Genomic DNA, 21734 nt, shown 5'->3' on the forward strand with positions numbered 1-21734 from the left:
GCACAAGGCATCCTTGGGATGGAACTGTTCTTCTTGACTACCATTGTGGCCACACAAATCTATACATGTGATAAAAGTGTACAGAACCAAGTAAATACATATACAAATGAGTGCATGTAAAACTGGTAAAATGTGAACATGGTGAATGGATTGTATCAATGTCAATTTCCTGTTTGTGGTATTATACTATACTTATGTATATTTATTACTGTGGCAGGACACTGGGTGAAAGGTATATGGGATCTCTCTGTATTATTTCTTACAATGGCATGTAAATCTACAATAATCTCAAAATAAAAAGTTTGAAAAACTTATTGAATTCTGGGCCTAGAATAGGAATTTCAGCTCTGATCTACTTCTGACCACAAATATTGAAGGCCAATAAGCAGACAAATTAAATTAAACAACTATAACAGATGCTTTTTGTAACTTGGCTTATTGTGATCTTTCTTCCCCTCTCCCAACATCACCTCATCCTCAGTAATAAACAGCACTAGCCCTGGCTGGTAGCTCAGTTGGTTAGAGAACTGTCCTGATACACCAAGGTTGCAGGTTTGATCCTGGTCAGGGCACATATAAGAACCAACCAATGAGCGCATAAATAAGGGGGACAACAAATTGATGTCTCTCTCAAATCAATCAATAAAAAATGTTTTTAAAGTAAACAGAACTAAAAAGGGCCAATAAGGTGGTACATCCTTAGAGAACTACATGCTATGAGCAATACCTCATTTGCTAAAAGCCGAGTATGCATTAGTTTCCAAATACTCTAGAATATATGTGCACAGATAATAGATTAAAACCTACCTATCTGTCAGATATTTTCTCAGGAAATTGTTTTCTGTTTCCCTTGGAAAAAAAACCCCTCATTTAAAATAGTGTATTTTTTCCCAAAGTTCATTGCAGTATCTTCAATATCTGTTGTACTTATATGGAATGACTGCCTAAGAGGTCCTTGGATAGCCAGCTAAGCTTCTTTCTCACTTGATAAACTCAAACACTCTCTAGGACAGGTAAAGCAAAATAATAAAAATCAATAAACATATTGAAAAAGCTTAGGGTCTGCTTTATCTGAAGGGCCTGTGTGAATTTCAGCTATACATTTAATTTATTTAAAATAGATTTTTATTGATTTCAGAGAGAAAGGGAGAGGGAGAGAGAAATAGAAACATCAATGAGAGAGAATCATTGATTGGCTGCCTCCTGTACCCTGCTACTGGGGATCATCCCAGCAACCCTGGCATGTGCCCTGACTGGAAATCAAACTGTGACCTCCTGGTTCATAGGTTGACACTCAACCACTGAGCCACACTGGCTGGGCTATACATCATCATAATAAAAGGCCAGAGGGGTCACGACCGAAACAACCAAATGACTGGTCACCATGGGGTGCATGAAGCACCTCTCAGGCCCTGCTTCTCCCCTCCTCCCCCAGCATCGGCAGAGCACCGGCGGAGCATGGGGCGCCGGCAGTGTCTGCGGAGCGTCATGGGGTGTCGGCAGCGTTCGCAGAGCGTGCGAGGCGTTGTGGGGTGGTGGACGTGGCCATGATGGCAGGCAAGGCCTAGGGGACCCTACACATGCACGATTTAATCGTGCCCTGGGCCTCTAGTCTATATATATAAAAGGCTAATATGCAAAATGTCCCCTTGGGAGTTCCACTGAGAGACCGGGAGTTCGATCGCTCGCTATGATGTGTGCTGACCACCAGGGGGTGGCGCAGAATGACAAAAGGCCCCGGCCAGCAGCTGGCAGCCAGGGAAGGAAGGCCCCATCGGCCCTGATTGCCAGCCAGGCTAGGGACCCTACCCATGCATGAATTTCGTGCATCGGACCTCTAGTTTAAAATAAAGACAATAAGTGCTCCATCTTTTTGCTAGTGATAATGTTTAAGGAGAATAATACTTCATTCTGCACTATAGTCTGCATGTAGTATACTTCTCAGCAAAGTAGGTGTAAAAATAATTGAAAAACAACAGTTTAACCCTTTAACAACCGACGATAACTTTAGATCATATGTTAACTCTCTGGTATTCCATCCTACAATTATATTTTCTTTATTAAAACAATGTCAATAGCAGCTTTATTAAATATCTACCAGTCTGCTTCATAGAGGAGGAATGTAACTTTATATTCAAAGACTGCGCTTTCTAGTTTGTTCTAAATTTGCAGATACAGAAAAAAAGCTGGTTGATCTGAGATGACAGATATCAAATTTTTTTTACCTCAGTTCTCCCTGAGGTACAGAAATAAACATGTCCATGGTGTAGGGATACAAATAAACATATCCATGGAAGAATGAAGACTTATTAAAAAGAACTTCATGACATGTAATTTGTAAATTTCTACGTGAACACCCCATGTGTTAAAATTTTGTTTTATTAGGAAAAGAAGGAAATGTACTAGCCCATATCGCGGTGTACAATCCATGTGCTTGTCAATGGGAAATGAGGACAGAACCATTAATGTTCCTGAATGCCACTCAATCCTACACTGCCAACACTGGCCAAAGGCAATTTAAGACTATTTAATAGATATATACATATTTTTCTTATAATTTCATAATCATGACCTCTGTGCTCACAATCTCTTTTTATTTTTTGAAACAAGTAGCAACAGGATCATCAGTTTTTGCTTATTTAGTTCAAATGTGGAGAGGCTATGAAAGAATAACCAGATGAATCAGAAGTACAATTTATTGGCAACCCTGCTAATCAACTAGTAATTCTGAGGAATTTCATTATTTTGGCTCTTTCTGCTCCCACGAGAGTCATTTCACAGTCAAGTGTCAATCATAAGCTATTTATACACATCTTAGTCTAGTCATCGCAGAGCAAATCAGTCTCAGGGCATGGCAACACACCACATGCCTTTCACAGAGAGAGGAACATGGCCCTTTAAGGTGGGGCAGGGGCTGCAGAATGCTGCTCCTATCAATAACAACAACAATAATATGATAGCTTCATTTTTATGCACGATTGTTATAATTTTGTGCAAAGAGAAAGAAAATTCAGTAAAGTATTTACATTTCTTCTAATTTTACAAGAAATGCTAGTGCATCACACTTTCTCGTTGGGGCCTTGCTGTCTCTGCCACTTTTCTTCCTTGATCTGTTACCCACTGCCCTTGCAGATGGCAGTTTTGTTCTGCGACAGCCTCTTTTTGGAAACAAAAGCTATGCTCTCTAGTGATACCATGACAAAGAAAAGAAAATAAATATCTGATCAATCAAAAAGATAATCAATACTCTAATTAATTTAGCTACAGGACTTTAGGGGCTGGCTGTGGGTAAGGATGTCTGACCTTTGTAAGCAATGCTTTTCTTTAACAAAATCAGAAGAACATGATCAAAATGTTATCTAAGACGCAGAGCCCTCAGCAAAGCTTTTCTTTTACAGTCAAGAGGTAAGAACAACAGGCAGATGGCACGGTGGAGAGGGTGATGTTTGAAAGAGGATGGCTGAGGCTTTGTCTTCTCCTGCCTGCCACAGGGGAGAGCAAGGAAACACTTAGAGAAGTCATCAATATCAATGAAAAAGGAATGAATCATGTAGAGCAACAAAGAAACTCAAGACAAAAGAATAAATGGTAGCAGAGGTAGGGCTCAGAGGCTTTCAAAAGCAACATCACAGCTCTCACTTGAAAGAATATCTTCTAACTTAAGCTCTGAAAATGCCAACTCATCCTACTTTTAAAAACACAAAGAAACTTTCCTTTTATAGCAGAGGGTAGACACACTAGACATCTTGATTACCCTCTTGTTGAAGTCAGCTAAAAAATGTTGTATTGAGCCTGGCCCGAATGGCTCAATGGTTGAGCATCCACCTATGAACTAGGAGGCCACTGGTTCGATTCCAGGTCAGGGTACCTGCCTGGGTTGCGGGCCCGTTCGCCAGTAAGGGGGTGTGCAGGAGGCAACTGATCTATGATTCTCTCTCATCATTTATGTTTCCATCTCTCTCCCTCTCCCTTCCTCTCTGAAATCAACAAAAATATATTTAAAAACAAATGTTGGATAAAAAAAAACACACACAAAAAACTTTGAGATGGCATTGGAGCCATCATAATACTAAGGAATACAAGAGACCAAACACTCAATGAAAGTGGGAATCCAGTGAAGTAAACAGAACACTAGAAAATGTGAGTCAGAGTCTGTCCTGAGGGCATTTTCCCTGCCTGGTTAATTTAAACTTTTGTGAAAAACAAAACCTGAAAAGATTTAAAAGAGAATATAGGAGAGTTCTCTTCATTACCTCAGGTGCAGAAGGATATTCCTAAAGGAGACACAACGTGAAAAGAACCTCTAACTCCTTTAAAATTAAGACCCTCTCTTTAGCAAAAGATATAATAAGCACATGAAAGACAAGCTACAGAGCAGAAGATATTTGTAAAATATACACCCAGGAAAAGACCTGATCCAGATCCATAACGAACTCTTACAAATAAGGAACTCTCACAAATAAGGAAAATACCAAAGCTAAACCAAACTAAATAAATTTTAAAAGCCCAGAGAAACTAATAGTGGACAAAAGGGTCTTAATGCGCAAAAGATTTGATAGGAATTTCACACAAAAAGAAATCTAAACATATAAAATTGAGTATATCTGTATTAACCATGTTTTTTACTTTCTGTATTCAGACATCTGGGCCTTGTTGGCCCTGGAGGGACTGTCCTTCCCAGGTCAGCCGATTCCTACACCTGGAGTGTGCCTTCCCAATACAATCCACCCCATCCACAGCCCACCCCAACCAGCTCCTCTCTAGGATTCTCACACTCTGGGCCACCACCCGCCCCAACCCCCCTGCCCTAATCACCTCAGGGCCAGGTACAAGGAGAGATAGCAGTCTATGCCCCCAGCCTGCGGAAATTGTTCCAACCTGCTTATCTAGCCTCTCCTGTTCCAGTGGAAACCGAAGCAAAGGCTCCTGCCCAGTTGCTCCCTCTCCTGCCTCATGACAGACCCTGGCACTTGATGCTGTGGCCACCCAAGGGTGCTGTGCTCTTTCCTCATGGGAGCTGTGAGAAACAACGTATCTTCAATGGCAATCATCTCCTCATCTGCTGGCCTCCCTATACCCCCAATTTTCTATTAACAGACTGTAGTTTAAAACATCATTAGCAAACCAGAGAAATGCAAATTACATCACAATGAGATACAATTTCACACTGACAATTGTGCCACGCCAGCATGACCAAGGGTGATCCCGAGTGGGGGTGGAGAAAGGATTAAGGAAAGACTGACAATGAAAGCTGGGTCTTGGTGGGACGCGCTGCCTCCCTGATGAGGAGACAACGGACAGCGCCCACAGGCTGCCTCCCTGATGAGGAGACAACGGACAGCGCCCACAAGCTGTGTCTTTACTTTATAGCAGATGCACGAGGCAAAGTAGGGGCGTGATCACGTTGTTTACAGCATTCTCCTGAGTTTCAGCCTCACTCAATGACATGCACCTGAACTCTATCACAAGGCACGTGGGGCTACGTGTTTGGACCACAGGTTCAAGCTTACAACCACAGCCGTTGGCTATGATTGTGCTGGGAGGGCCCTGCCCTCCAGCTGGGACTTGCACGTGGCAATGAGAGGACCCTGTCCTTTCATTAGTCCGAGGCTTGAACCTGGCCAAAACACCGTAACCGCGCCCCACAGACAATATGGGCAAAGATGACAATAGTTGATAAAATCAAGAGTTAATGAATATACACACAACTGAAAGGCTGATACACTGCTGGGGGAAGTGTACACCATTACAACCATTTTCACAAGCTTACTAATATTCCTAGATGTGTACATCCTAGAGAAACTCCTGTACATTTGCAGTGGGATGCATACTCAAAATATTCATCGCAGCACTATTTTTAATGGCAAAAAAGATAACACCCCATATACTCATCAATAACAACATATATAAATACAATGAAATATTATACAGCAGTCAATTAAATGGTTATAACTATATGTAACAATGTGGATGAATCTCTGGAACATATTACTGAGTAGAAAAAAAAAATGGGAAAAATGTACAGTATGATTCCATTTATAGGAAGTTCCATAAAATAGAAAATGACACAACAAACCATTTAAACACACAGACATATAGAGGTTACCCTTGGGGGTGAGGATGGCAATGGGATTAGGGGAGCACAAATGTAATGATGCCTTTTTTCTTAAACTTGGTGGTTCCATGCATGTTCACTGTAACGTTATTCTTCATACTCTACACCTATTTTATAAATATTGTTTTGTTTCTCCTGAATTCTTAATATGAGCAGTTCTTGAAAAGGATATAAGACTAGTTTTATAGCATACCGTCCTCACTGGTGTGGGTCTCAGTACCAGCATCCTGATCCACTTCCTCCAACGTACCGTGCTCGCTGTAGGGGCTGTCGCTGTGGAGCGGAAATAGAAATTCATGTGAAGCCAAAGTGGAAAGAATTTCAAAAATGAGCAATTGCTACTGTAAGGAAGCATATAAGGCTTGGAATGGCCAGAGTTCCTGGACAGCCGCTCAGTGGAATGCTGGAGCCTCCAGGGACGATCTGGCCCCTGGGCAGTGTGCGTCCCTTTGCTGGGACACAAAGGTTGTTTTACAACTCTGCAAAGATAAAGCTAACTTGTAGGGAACTTGCAGCCCTACAACTAACTCTTATCCACAGAAGTGAAAATTTGTTGAGTTCTCGTGGAATATGTGCCCTGTGAATGCACCAGTTTTTGCAAATTCATTTCAGCATTCCTTACCACATATTAATAAATGGCTCTTTGATTTCTGCTTTGAATCAATTGTAGTATTTTTCCATCTTTTCTTCACAGATGTTCATTGTATGTTTGTGTGAGAGTTATGATTTTATCCTTTCAAAAACTCACCCTTGCTCGGCTGGCGTGGCTCAATGGTTGAGAGTCAACCTATGAACCAGGAGGTCGCGGTTCAATTCCTGGTCAGGGCACATGCCCAGGTTGCTGGCTCGATCCCCAGTGTGGGGTGTGTGGGAGGCAGCCGATCAGTGATTCTCTCTCATCATTGATGTTTCTATTTTTGTCTCTCCCTCTCCCTTCCTCTCTGAAATCAATTAAACAAACAAACAAACAAACAAACCAACAAAAAACTCACCCTTTAACAGTACCACCACCTCTTCTCAAATGCATGCTGATAAATGAAATAAGCACTGGACACAGATACAAACCTGACTTTGCTGCAAAAGCCCATTTATACTGCTGGTGTTGGGTAACAAGGGGAATTGCTGTATTATTGACTTTCTGTTTAGAATGAGCAATACCCATAGAGAACACTATGTACGGAGAAGAACATACGCGCATGTTATTGCCGCAAGACTCTTTATTATGGGGATTTACTCTGTAAAAAGGTAGCAACCACAAAAAGTACAGAGCATCAAATAATCCTGATCAGACATCCACATGCTTATCCATTCATCTTCTCAGCGCCGAGCTCAGTCAGTACCTTGCACATAGTTAAGTGCAGGGTAAAGTAAATATTTTTGAGTTGACTGTCATGTGTAAAATTGCTGGATATACTATAGAACTGGCATGGGTCATCCTTTGCGGTTAATTTAGAAAGCAGTACTTCTGGAAAGAATCAACTCTCAGTTTTCTTAAGGCATATGACCACACTGTGGTTTGAGATCACATTGTGGTTTAAGTAAAAAATAAGTGTACCTTTAGTTACTTAAGATCTTTCAGCTACTTATTCTATTTCTACTTAGTCCCTGGGAAGGCAAAGGGAAACAAAGAGTCTTGAGGAGGGTTGAGAATGAAGGCTCAAACACGTCTATTTCTGGCCATTCCTGCATGTGAGCTGTGCAGGGCAGTTTCCGAGTGAGGCTGGGAGGCAGCTGTTAAGGGGGAGGACTCATGCGGGTTTGTAATCAGACAGACCTGTCTCCAGTGGGCTGTCTCCAGTTACTGCCAGTCATTGGACAGGCTCCTTGGTCTCTCTTAACTTACTTGGTAGAGTGACTGTGAGGAATAAGAGAGATCATATGCCCTGAGGAGCTGTGGGGGCTGCTCAAGGAATCAAGCTACTTTTATTGATCATATACAATCTCCTAGAAGCTGGGGCTCATATATCAAATTGTGAACATAAACCATTTAGGGTGTTCTACCACTGGTATTATTCAATTGGCTATATCTCCCTCATTTTTACTGCTTCACTGAAAGGTGTCTATACTGCCATATTAAAACACTGTTATCCCAACAGCATGGGTATTACCAGAGGGAAAGAGGGGTAGGGGAAGGTAGAAGAGTGTATAGGGAGGATTAAATGGTGATGAAAGGAGATTTGACTTCGGGTGGTAAATATACAATACAATATATAGATAATGCATGATAGAATTGTAAGCTTGAAACCTATAGATTTTTTAAAAATATATTTTATTGATTTTTTACAGAGAGGAAGGGAGAGGGATAGAGAGTTAGAAACATTGATGAGAGAGAAACATCGGTCAGCTGCCTCCTGCACACCCCCTACTGGGGATGTGCCCGCAACCAAGGTACATGCCCTTGACCAGAATCGAACCTGGGACCCTTGAATCCGCAGGCCAACGCTCTATCCACTGAGCCAAACCGGTTAGGGTGAAACCTATAGATTTTTAATAACCAATGTCACCCCAATAAACTCAAGTAAAATGAAAAAATTGTTATCCCAACAATATATTAATGTAAATAATTTGCTCAAAATAACCACTACCACAACTAGTTAGGATAATATTAATAAGAATAAAAATAAAAATAAGTAAGAATGGCCCTGGCCAGTGTGGCTCAGTTGGTTGGATGTCATCCTGTGCACCAAAAGGTTGCTGGTTTGATTCTTGGTCCGGGAACATGACCAGGTTGCGGGTCTGGCCCCTGGTTGGGTGTGTACGGGAAGCAACTGATTGATGTTTCGCTCTCACATCAATGTTTCTCTCTCTCCCTCTTCCTTCCTCTCTCTCTAAAGTCAATAAAAATATATTAAAAAAATAAGTAAGAATTAAAAAACATTTGGTTGATAAAGCTCCTTTTAAAAATGAGAATTTTGAAACCACTTTATATAAAATTAAAACTATTTCAGAATGAAAATAAAATCTGTCAATTCAATCAGATTCAATCTTGATGTACTAGTAAAAATTAATATAGTTCTATATAATATCAAAACCATTATTCTCCACAAAAGCCACGATAGGGTGGATATATCTAAAAAGATGTCATCCTTGGGGAAAAGGGAAGACGTTCTATAATAAGAAGCCAGGGTTGCCATGGGTCTTAGCATTCTAATTTATCTCAAGTATTCCTACTGCTGCTTCTTTTCTGTTAGTTGGAAGCACTGGCAACTTATGGTCAATTCTTTTTCTTAAAAAGTTGATTCCTATTCTTCTATAATTTTTCCAGGGGAAGAAGGACTCAACATTTTTTAACTTACCAGTAGTCGTCTCCAGCCATACATTTCTCATAAACAGGGCCGTCCAGCTCTTTCGCATCCGGGAAAATAGTCTCATGGTGGATGATGATGGTTTTGACAATTTCATTCACATGAGCCTGGCAGGACACTTGATCCTGTATTTCTGGGACGGGCATCAATGTTGGGCCAAAGCAAATGGCCAGGTTATAAGGGTCCATCATGTTCTCATCACTGTATTGTGAAAGACTTGGAAAGGAAGCAAGGAAGGAGTTATAAAAGAACAAGGGGAGGGCGGGGGGAGAAGATGAGTGTTTAATAAGATATTCCATATTCAGAAAATAGGAATCTAAAATATTTTCTTTGGTTTTTATTATTAGATGAAAATGATATTCCATCCTAATTTAAGTTGGCTCAGCAAACGCTAAAGAAAGTAGAGTGACTTATATCCCTTCAACTAGATAGAAACTGAAAGGGGAATAGAAGTCCCCTTAGTTAAGTGGCATTTTTCAAAGCCACAAGGGAGTCTTCTCCAACGGAAACTGGAATCCAGTAAGTGAGTTCCATTTGCAAACACTGTGGTCAGGCTGTAAATGCTGCTCACGTAAATCTGGGAAGGTCAGTAGCAATCTCCATAAAGCTTTATGGATATTTCTTAAATTGTCCTCCCACTACTCAAAAACATCTCAGCTTTCAGTTTTCTCCTATAAATCTTGAGGAAAGCCCTGAGGAAAACAAAGCACCTACTTCTCTGTAACCACTGAAAGAAAGCAAACAACTCCACCCCTATCATTTGCTTTTGGGTAGGACTACCAACACCGGATGAAGAAAAGGGGAAAAGAATCCTCAATTCTCTCATTCCACTTAAAGCTGGGGAAACTACAAACTTTGGGGAGGCTTCTGGTTGTCTAGCATTAATTTCTAAATTTCATCCAACGGATATCTGTAAGCTATTTTTCCACAGATGACCCCAAATAAGCCAGCTCTTTATTGCTGCGCCTCTACCACATGAGCAAGGTACTGACTGTTCCAGAGAGAGCCTAGAGATGCTATCTCTCAGTGTATAAAATGTCGATATTGAAAGGAAATGTAAAATCCAGGTGAACAGATGACAAATGGAAGGAGAAAGAAGATACTCAACTACCTTTGTGAGACGGTGATAGACACAAAGAAACGGAGCAACCACATGACATGATACTTTACCCTCTTTTGGAAATAAGATAGCCTAGCAAGTAGGAAACACAAAAGCATAATTTCCACAGCTAACATATGTCTTTCCCTTCTGCCATTTCTCCAACATACAATCTTAAAAAAAGAAAGTTTTTTTTTCACAATAACAGCCACGGTCATATTACAGATCGTCTTGAAAATGGATGCCGGAAGGAGAAGTGAGAGTCAGAGTAAGAATCATCTAATTTTCCAAAGACACACTGAAGCTCAGTGGGGAGGGCCACAGTGAATCGTCCTGGGTCTTTAATTCAGTGCTGGCTTGAAAAGCAAAAACTTGACATAAAAACGTTATTTTTCCATGTTTTGATTTTACAATTTAAAAAGAATAGGTAGCTTCTCTTTTCAAAATTCCTGGCCCTAGAATCCCACCCGAGAGGCTCGGCCTTGTCTCTGCAGGAAGGCAGGCGCAGGGACAGAAATGCTGCAAGCAACGCCGGCTGCCTGACTCAGGGCACATGCGCCATTCTGTTGAGATACGTGAATCAGATTCAGGTTTTGAGAACTTCCTTGATTCACAGCCTACTTTCCTAGTCTGTTGTGGTTTATTGGTTCAGGTGCATCAGAAGAATTTGGTCAGGACCGCACGGAAAGGATCAGCCAGAACGCAGAACACTCCATATTCATCGGAGCACATGCAATTAAAGGCGAAAACGCAAGCCTCCAGATTTACAACTGCCTGGCGACTAATATTAGGCCTAATATTAAAAACGTTTTTAAAAATTTTCAGTTACAGTTTACACACGATATTATACTAGTTTCAGGTGTGATAGACTGAGTAGGCCTATTTAAAGGTAAAAATTTATGGCATCTATTTAACCTAAACATAGTCTATACCCATCCCTCTAGATACTGCTTATTTCTAGAGGTGACTCCTGTACAAATGGGTTCCTATTGTCACTGGTGGCTGTTTTAGTTCCATTCTGTATGGTTCCCTGTCAGTATTTCCCTATTGCGTGATACTTGGTTTCTAGGCTCAACCTGAATGGGTATGATTTCAGAAATAGTCAACAGGGTTGTAAAAAACCCCCATGGCTTGTGAGAACTTAAAACCTCCAGTGAAACAGAGAAAAGGAAATTTCCCAGTTTTAAGAAGGGAGAACCCGTGCCAGAATGAGAAGGCAATTCCCCAAGTCACCCCCGCCCCCCCCCCCCCCCCCCCGGCCCCCTGGATTTCTTTGTTTCTAATTGCTCAACTGAAACATTGAATAACAAGAGGATTCTTCCATACTACTTGGGGAAGATGTTCTTATAATGGAGCCCAGGTAGCAGGAAGTAGCACACTAAAAATCAAGTTGCTTAAATTAAAAGAGTAAAATCCTCTTTGAAAATAATGCAGTGATTTTTAAGACTTCTATTACATTTTTAAAAAGAGGTTTTAGAAATATCTTTTGCTTGACAAGGTCTCATTATATTGAATTTGCAGAAATTCCTTTTTGGATCTGTGTGTAAGACTCATCTATAAGTCCCCTCCTTCCCCAACTACCACATTAAAAAAAATCACTGACATTTTCTGCAGAGCAGGTGGTTTATATCATTTTGACAAAAACATTCATGACATCACTGAAAAGTGTTCTTTTTAGTGCTATTTGTATATTTTTGCATTTATGACCATAGTTTCTGCATCTTTCATCTATGCAACAACCTTGACCTGCTGAGGAAAAATGGACCTTCAGTCTATCCTCAATCACTTTTGACTGCTGATAAATGAAACCCAATGTACGTTTTACAGAATCCAGAAACAAAGGCAGCATTCAGAGCTGTGCCAATAGAATTAAGATGGGCATTCTGGCAGGGCACTAGGGTACTTACTGATTGAGGAAGGCAAAGAGGTACCGCATCACTATGAGGACCGACCGGGGCAAGGTCAGGAGGAGTTTGCGGATGTGAAGCGCCCTCTCATAGAGATTATCTACTCCTGCAGAAAGAAGAGGACACGGTCAGGATCCGTTCACTCGCCACACTGAAAGCAGAACACACTTCACCTCTGAACAGAAGCAGTCCCTTGCCCCTGGGTGAGGTGTAGTCATAACCAATACAGTGAATAAGCGACCACCCTGAGTGTAACCCCATTTCTGAAGGCTTCTACTCCGACCCATAACTGTTTCCCCTGTGTTTCACGGTCTTGGCCTTGAGCAACTTGGAGACTTCTAGATTTAAGAAATTGTTTTTCACTTGCTGCTATTTCTAGATTTTGCATCTGATATGCTTCAATTCCTTTTTGCTCCATGTTAACTAAAGTAGCTTTGGGGGACAGTCTCCTTCACCCCATTATTCATGAATCCCTCATATATTTATTTGTCTGTAAATTACTATGATCCAGGCAATTCCTTCCCCTAAAACTACCACAGTATTTTATTTATATGACTTTTACCTTGTATTATATTATTTCATACATTTTTTAAACAAAATATTTTAGGAGAGCCTGCTAGGTTTCAAGCACCGAGTTAGACATTAGGAGTACACTAGTGACAGGATTGCTGCACTCATAGAATTTACACCCTGGTGTGTATAGCTTTTCATTTCCTTATCCTGCCTTCCCTGTAAGATGGTGAAATATCTGAAGAGATGGGTACCTCGGATTTCCTAGTATCATTTTATCTCTTTCTAGGAATACAAATTGTCCAAAGCTTCTCAATACTAAAGTGCTTATGATCAGCAGCAAAAAAGGTTATTGTTATATTCCATTATCTGCATAATGGTTCACATTTTAAACCATATTTTCACATTCGTTATCTAATTTAATGTGGAAAACAATGCTGTGGAGGGGGCATGGCGTGTATTGCCATCCCCACTTAATGGATTGGGAAAATGAGAACTGGGTACATGGCTTACCCAACATCAGCTGGCTGGAGGCATGGAGCTGGGATAGAACTTGTTTTATGTTTCATAAGTCTGGTTGTCTTTCTTGGATTTCAAAGTATCTTTATAAAGATGCTTTGAAGGTACCCAATAAGTGTATATTTGAGAAAAATATTTCGAAGATTATTTCAAAAATATTTTTAAAGCTTAGTATAATTTCATATTACTGCACTTATTCTTAATTGATCTTGAGATATTCATGTAGTCCACTTGAAAATCCAGGTTTTAGCTCCTGACAGGACAGAGAATTGATTTTCCCCCTCCCCTTGTCAGGTTTTTAACCTTTTCCATCCACAGATGTGGTTATCCCTCAAGGATCTCTACTTGGTTCTCTTCAATGGTAACCTCACCCAGCCTCAAGGTTAGGACCATCACTCTTATCAAGATGGTATCTTTGCTTCATTCTTCTTACTTATGTGGGATTCATAAGTCTTGTTGTTTCTACCCCCTGCTTATCTCACTAAAAATTTCTTAGTTGAAAACTTTATTATTTCTAACTTAGACCATTTAATACTCTCCTAATGCAATTTCCTATTCTAATTTCTCTAAACCAGTGGTTCTGAACCTTAACGTGGAATCACCTGGGGAGAGTTTTTAAAATGCTGATGCCCAAGAGTCTTTCTGCAGCCAGGGCTGAGAAGCACTGCCTAATCACTCATGCCAAGCGCAGGCCCCTGGAACCTCGAGTGCTGAGCCAGCTACTTTCCACTTATCAAACCACCAGGTTACCCAGGCATTCTATTTTCCTCTCTGCATGGCTGAAAAGGTGAGAAATGTATTAGGGATATTCTAATTTAACCACGGAGGAGTTCGCAAAACAATAAATAATTTATCTGGATCCTTGGGACAAAGCACTCTCATTCCCATCTTTGAGTATGCCATAGCTGGAACTGTCGCTGTCTACTTTTAGAAAATGGGATTTCAGAAACTCTAACCAGAAGCTAAGTAAAACACACTCATCCAACTAACATTCCTATAACACTTGAAAATTTTCAACATAAATCAGATCAAGAATGCTGGAGAACCAAGATGGCGGCATAGGTTAACGCCGGAGTTTGCTGCCTTGAACAACTACTTCAAAAGTGAAACTAAAAAACTGAACGGACATCACCCAGAACCACAGGAACGCTGGCTGAGTGGAAGTCCTACAACTAGGAGGAAAGAGAAATGCATACGGACACTCAGAGGAGGCGCAGTGCTGAAGTCAAATTCTGAGGTGCGGAGTGCGCGGAGCGGGCTGGCGGCGGAGGGCGTGATTGTCTGTTTCAATCGGGAGGGAGTCTCAGGCTCTGAGCTCCAGTTCCGGGTGAGTCTCTAGGGACCCAGGCTCAAACGGGAGAAGTGGGACTGTCTGTCAGCGGTCAGAACTCAAGGGCAGCTTTCTCTCCGAGGTTTGCAGCGGGTGCTGGGACTCAGAGAGGCAGAGCCCCTGGGGACAGGACTGAGAGCCGCCATAACTGCTCTCTCCGGCTCACCCTGTTGATCCTGTGCGACCTGCCCTGCCCAAGCCCTGCACAGAGGCATTTGCCGGATAGCCTCAGGCAAAGGCTAGATTAGCACCTCCCTAGAGGACAGAAGTTCTCTCACTGCAGACACAGCTGATTCTCATAGCCACTTGGCCTGGAAGTCAAACCCTCCCTGGTATTAGCTACAACAATCAAGGTTTAACTATAAGACTGCGCACAAAGACCACTAGGGGGTGCACCAAGGAAGCATAACAAAATGCGGAGACAAAGAAACAGGACAAAATTGTCAATGGAAGATATAGAGTTCAGAACCACACTTTTAAGATCTCTCAAGAACTGTTTAGAAGCCGCCGATAAACTTAATGAGATCTACAAGAAAATTAATGAGACCCTCGATCTTATATTGGGGAACCAACTAGAAATTAAGCATACACGGACTGAAATAACGAATATTATACAGACTCCCGACAGCAGACCAGAGGAGCGCAAGAATCAAGTCAATGATTTGAAATGCGAGGAAGCAAAAAACACCCAACCGGAGGGGCAGAATGAAAAAAGAATCCAAAAATGCGAGGATAGTGTAAGGAGCCTCTGGGACAGCTTCAAGCATACCAACATCAGAATTATAGGGGTGCCAGAAGATGAGAGAGAGCAAGATATTGAAAACCTATTTGAAGAAATAATGACAGAAAACTTCCCCCACCTGGTGAAAGAAATGGACTTACAGGTCCAAGAAGCGCGGAGAACCCCAAACAAAAGGAATCCAAAGAGGACCACACCAAGACACATCATAATTAAAATGCCAAGAGCAAAAGACAAAGAGAGAATCTTAAAAACAGCAAGAGAAAGAAACTCAGTTACCTACAAGGGAATACCCATACGACTGTCAGCTGATTTCTCAACAGAAACTTTGCAGGCCAGAAGGGAGTGGCAAGAAATATTCAAAGTGATGAATACCAAGAACCTACAACCAAGATTACTTTATCCAGCAAAGCTATCATTCAGAATTGAAGGTCAGATAAAGAGCTTCACAGATAAGGAAAAGCTAAAGGAGTTCATCACCACCAAACCAGGATTATATGAAATGCTGAAAGGTATCCTTTAAGAGGAGGAAGAGGAAGAAAAAGGTAAAGATACAAATTATGAACAACAAATATGCATCTATCAACAAGTGAATCTAAGAATCAAGTGAATAAATAATCTGATGAACAGAATGAACTGGTGATTATAATAGAATCAGGGACATAAAAAGGGAATGGACTGACTATTCTTGGGGGGGGAAAGGGGTGTGGGAGATTCGGGAAGAGACTGGACAAAAATCGTGCACCTATGGATGAGGACAGTGGGTGGGGAGCGAGGGCGGAGGGTGGGGCGGGAACTGGGAGGAGGGGAGTTATGGGGGGGAAAAAAGAGGAACAAATGTAATAATCTGAACAATAAAGATTTAATTAAAAAAAAAATAAAAAAAAAAATAAAGTCACAGGTCAAATGCCCCCCCCCCAAAAAAAGAAAATTTTCAACATAAATCTATAATTAATAATAGTGTGATTTCAGTAATACTGAAATAAATGCCTTATATCCTACCTTTTCATTTGCAAAGTATTTCAAAATGGAGGAAAAAAAGTAACACTTATGAACAGGTTAGGTTAGGGGCACATCTATTAAATTTAAGTATTTTGTTTAATATACTTCCCAGACAATGATCTTAACTGTATTTTCCAGAAAAGAGGGAATAAGAGGCTTTAAAAAAGTTATTAAACAGGTACATAAATTTACCGAGGCCACAAGAACTCAGTAATTAAGTTAGCAAAAATTCCAGTGTCCCAGTAGGATCATAACATGTCCCAGAGTAATCTGTTTATCTTCCATGACAACTTCATGGGTCACTTGCTAAACCCATATTATACAGAGAGGAGATAAAATACCTACAGATGAAGTAATTTGCAACTCACTGAGAGTTTAATGGGGGATAATTTTGCATCTATAAATGCTATATATTTAGGTATAGCTAGATTGTTGTTTCATATCCAAAATTAAATGGTTAAAAGGTTATTACCTGAAATAACTGATTAAAAAAATTACTGCTGTTGCTCTTCTCAGTTAAAGATACAAAGACAATTTAGCACCCCTGTATCTAGAAAGTCTATCTCAACAAACAAGCAAAATCACTCAAAGGTGAAATTATATATAAATACGATGACCCATTCTTGAAAGTAAACATTGAAATTTACTAGCATTTATTCCCTTGGTTATTAAAAATGGTGCGTGCAGAAATGACTTTACATTCATGATTCAAAACCAAACACTCACAAAGTGTAACATATTTATGTAAATAATATAAAGATGAATTGTCCCATTAATGGTCCCAATTGGCAATACCCTCTGCTTGTTTCTAGCCACATAGAGAGCCATATAAGGGTCATAATAAAAACAAAATAACAACAAAAAACTTCTGCTGTTGTTTACTGAGGACCTGGGGGTGTTTCCAGAGTTAAGTCTAGCCTGGCCAGCATGGCTCAGTGGTTGGGCATCGACCTATGAACTAGGAGGTCATGGTTCCATTCCAGGTCAGGCACAGGCCTGGGTTGTGGGCTCGATCCCCAGTGCGGGGGAGAGGGGGGGTGCTGGAGGCAGCCAATCAATGATTCTCTCTCATCATTGATGCTTCTATCTCTCCCTCCCTTCCTCTCTGAAATCAATAAAAATATATATATATTTTTAAAAAAGAGTTAAGTCTACTGCTTCTCCAAGCTAATCCTTAGTGTATGGTTATAGTCAGTGTCAGTGAGAGAGATGGTTTTAGCAGCTGAAAGCTAGCTTTGTGGTCTTTCAGGTAAAGGAAAAAAAAATGCAAAAGGAACCACTCTTAATATGTTATTGATCTTTAATCTTTGTCAAATCCCATAGGGTGCAAGTAATTGCCAGGATAGAAGAAGACACAGGTACTACTTCCAAGGGGCTGAATGATAATTCAAGATCCTTTGGTTTCTATCTCTCAGTTCTAAACTTAGTTCCTGAACCCCATAAGGACAGTTACAAATTTTATTTAAAAATACTTAGGGTGCCATAGCGGGTTTGGCTCAGTAGATAGTGCATTGGCCTGTGGACTGAGGGGTCTCAGGTTTGATTCTGGTCAAGGGCACATGCCTTCGTTGTGGGCTCAATCCCCAGTGGGGAGCATGCAGGAGGCAGCCGATCAATGATTCTCTCTCATCATTGGTGTTTCTATCTTTCTCTCCCTCACCCTTCCTCTCTGAAATCAATAAAAAATATTTTAAAAAAGAATTAAGGCAAAATATATTTACATACCAATTCCATAGCAGCATCCTATATAATAAAAGGGTAATATGCAAATTGACCAAATGGTGGAACAAGTGGTTGCTATGATGCACACTGACCACCAGGGGGCAGACACTCAACGCAGGAGTTGCCCCCTGGTGGTCAGTGTGCTCCCACAGGAAGAGTGCCATTCAGCCACAAGCAGGGCTGATAGCTGGTGAGTATAGTGGCCTACCTCCATGGCAGCGCTAAGGATGTCCCACTGTGGCTGTCAGTCGGACATCCCCCAAGGGGGATGTTGTGCACCGGGCCTCTAGTTAGTCATAATAGCCAAGAGGTGGAAATAACCTATATGTTCATTCATGGACAAATGGTATAGACACTCAATAAAATATTATTCAGCCTTAAAAAAGAAATGGAATTCTGATACACACTATAAATTGGATAAAACCTTGAAGACATTATGCTAAGTGCAATAATCCAGAAATAAAGATAAATATTGTATGATTTGACTTATATGAGGTATCTAGAATAGTTAAATTCATAGAGACAGAAAGCAGAATGGTGCTTGGCAGAGATTAGGGGGAGGGAGGAATGGGTAGTTATTGCTTACTGGGTACAATATTTCAGTCTAGGAAAATGAAAAAGTTCTGGAGATGAATGGTTTAATGCCCCTAAACTGTACACTTAAAAATGGTTAAAACAGTAAATTTTTGTTATGTATATTTTCACACACACACACACACACACACACACACACACACACACACATGCGCGCATACACACAGAGAGATCAGGAGGGGGTGCTGTGAGATGCAAATGAAAGGTTTCAGGAGAGAAAAGCCACAGGAATGAAAAAAAAGTGACACCAAAAAGACTAGATGAAACGGAGTCAGGCATACATTCTCTGCAACTACAGTAACCATAAAGCAAGACACAGCAGAAATTGCTGGCATTCCTGGAGTATAGCAAATCTGTCTGTCCCAGAGGCCTCGGACCCTCTGGCTGCGAGCGGGACTCAGACATCACCTGACTGCTTGCTGAACAGGCTTGCAGCGTGCATCCCACAGCAGCCTCACTCCGTACAAATGACTCATTTACTCTCCTGAGTCCAGTTACTGGGTCAACATTTATGGTTGTAAGGACACTCTGATTAATGTGCATTCGTTGCTGGCTGTGAGTGTGGCAATTCAGTCTTCCATAATTTTAAGCTGCGTGAAGAGATGGATCTTTCTTTCCCTACAAAAGGTGTCAGTGAGGAAAACCAGTATTTCACTTGGAATTCTTTTATGCTGGGCTTTGTTTCCACAATTCAGATCTTATGTAATTAGGTAAAAGTGGCATTCTTCCAATCTTGGTCACAGGCTCCAAGCTCCACAGGCTAATTTATACTCTTTTTTCTAGCATGGCAAGGCTCCTATGTCGAAATCCCAACTTCTCAGCCTGGGGCTTTGACAGCTCCATGTAAATTTGTGTGAAACATTCCCCACAAAGCACAGGTTACTTCAGAAAATGGCGAAAAGGTCACACTAGTGTTATTTGAAACACCAGGTCTTCTGTGGCACTATTTGCAAAAGTATTGGTTTGTCAGAAAACAAAGACTAAATCACAAGATGCAAATTAATCTTTAAATATAAAGACAAAAAAGGAAATGGATGGCCACATTTAGAATGGTTTATTTAAGAGCCAGCACACAATTTTTTCTGAGCTCCATAGCCCGTAAAGCAGTGTTCAAGGTGAACTGAACAGTCCAAGGGCACTTGGGTTTGCTGTTAGGTTCTAATGATGTCTAGGAATTCATCAATTGTGTGTGCATAACAGCGATGTGTGTGAATAACAGGGAAAGAAAAAAAAAAAACAACCCAGAGAGATAGTCTAGTACATCTGGATGGATCTTGGTCTAGAGATGAGTTACCAGCCGCTCTTCCAGGTAGGAAAGGAAATGCTAGCGACTTCTCTCTAATTAAGTATTAACAGATGAACTTCTGTGAATTAAGCCACTGTGTTCTTTCTTAGTTAAATAGAAACACTGTAGAAATAGATACAGAATGTTTCTCCTTCTGCTGAATTATCATATGAAGGTTCGTATGAAGAAACTGAGTCTTAGCCTAGGAAGCTTTACTTATTCAGTTCAGATACTAAGCCTAGAAAATATTTTGGGGGATAAAAGAAAATTATTATAAGGCATCAAACACATTAAGAGTTCAGAGAGAAAACAACCATGTTCGCAATAAAGCTGGAAGAATTTTTAGAAACAAAGACATACACTAGAGGACCAGGAAAAAAATTCAAAAGTTTTCACGGAACAATTAGAAATGAGCAAACTGATTTGTGCACTAAAGGGCTCATCATAGTATTTTGTATAATTGCAAAAATCACTGGAAACAATCTAAATTTCTAAAACTAAGGGATTTGTTAAACTAAATAAAAACCATGCCATGGCCACTAAAATTTATATTTTAAAACATATTTACAGATATGAGACTATGTTAATGATATCATTAAATTTAAAAAGTGGTTTACAAAGAGCAAATATAGTATGATAAATTTTTAAAAAATATGTTTTTATTGATTTTAGAGAGAGAGGAAGGGAAAGGAAATAGAAACATCAATGATGAGAGAGAATCGTTGACCAGTTACCTCCTGCACACCCCCTACTGGGGATTGAGCCTGTAATCCGGGCATGTACCCTGACTAGGAATTGAACCGTGACCTCCTGGTTCATGGGTCGACGCTCAACCACTGAGCCATGCCAGCTAGGCAGTATGATAAAAATTTTAATGACAGATTTCTTGAGATATAATTTATATATTGTATAGTTCATACATTTAAAGTATACAATTCAATGGTTTTTAGTATATTCACAGTTGATTAATCATTACCTCAATCAATTTTAGAACCTTCAAAAAGAAATCTCACATCCATTAGCGGCCACTGGATATGACACAACTTTTATGAAAGGTATGTGGTTGTGATATACCCATCTAATGGAATATTGTTGGTAATAAAATAGAGTATTATACATGCTACACCATGGAGGAACCTTAAGACATTATGGTAAGTGAACGAAGCCAGTCACAAAAGGCCACATATTGTATAACTCCATTTCTAGGAAGTGGCCCAAATAGGTCAATTTATAGATAGAAAGTAGTTGCCTACTTCTGAGAGTTGTGGTGGTTAGGAGTAAATGGAAAGTGTTTTCTAATTGGGGTTTCTTTTTGGAGTCATGAAAATGTTCTAAAATGGATTGTAGTGATGGGTGCATAATCTGTGAATATGCTAAAAACTATTGTATTATACACCTTAATGGATGAATTGTATGATATGAGAATTATATCTTGAGAAGCTGCTTTTAAAAGTATATAGATATATGTACAGAAAAAAATCTGGAAAGCCACTAAAAAATAAATGTAGTTATCTTTGTGTAGAGGGATTCAGGTGATTTGTTTTTCTAGTTTATTTTCTTTTTTTTTTTTAATTAAATCTTTATTGTTCAGATTATTACATTTGTTC

At 40.3% G+C, this 21734-nt stretch overlaps 1 protein-coding gene across 3 annotated transcripts in view; it reads right to left on the reverse strand.

Moving 5' to 3' along the window:
* SRGAP1 (SLIT-ROBO Rho GTPase activating protein 1) overlaps window positions 1–21734 on the reverse strand; it is a 277626-nt gene that overhangs the window by 11243 nt on the left and 244649 nt on the right. For 2 of the 3 annotated variants that reach the window (XM_036299100.1, XM_036299101.1), the window contains exons 16-18: window positions 12427–12532; window positions 9412–9636; window positions 6309–6388 (exon numbers count right to left, since the gene is read on the reverse strand). In XM_036299100.1, the coding sequence (XP_036154993.1) occupies window positions 6309–6388; window positions 9412–9636; window positions 12427–12532 (411 nt within the window). Of the gene's footprint in view, window positions 1–6308; window positions 6389–7046; window positions 7971–9411; window positions 9637–12426; window positions 12533–21734 lie in introns of those variants that run through there. The other variant, XM_036299103.1, reaches the window with a different exon arrangement.

The sequence above is a fragment of the Myotis myotis genome, unplaced genomic scaffold (genome assembly GCF_014108235.1).
Source record: "Myotis myotis isolate mMyoMyo1 unplaced genomic scaffold, mMyoMyo1.p scaffold_m19_p_3, whole genome shotgun sequence".
NCBI lineage: Eukaryota > Metazoa > Chordata > Mammalia > Chiroptera > Vespertilionidae > Myotis > Myotis myotis.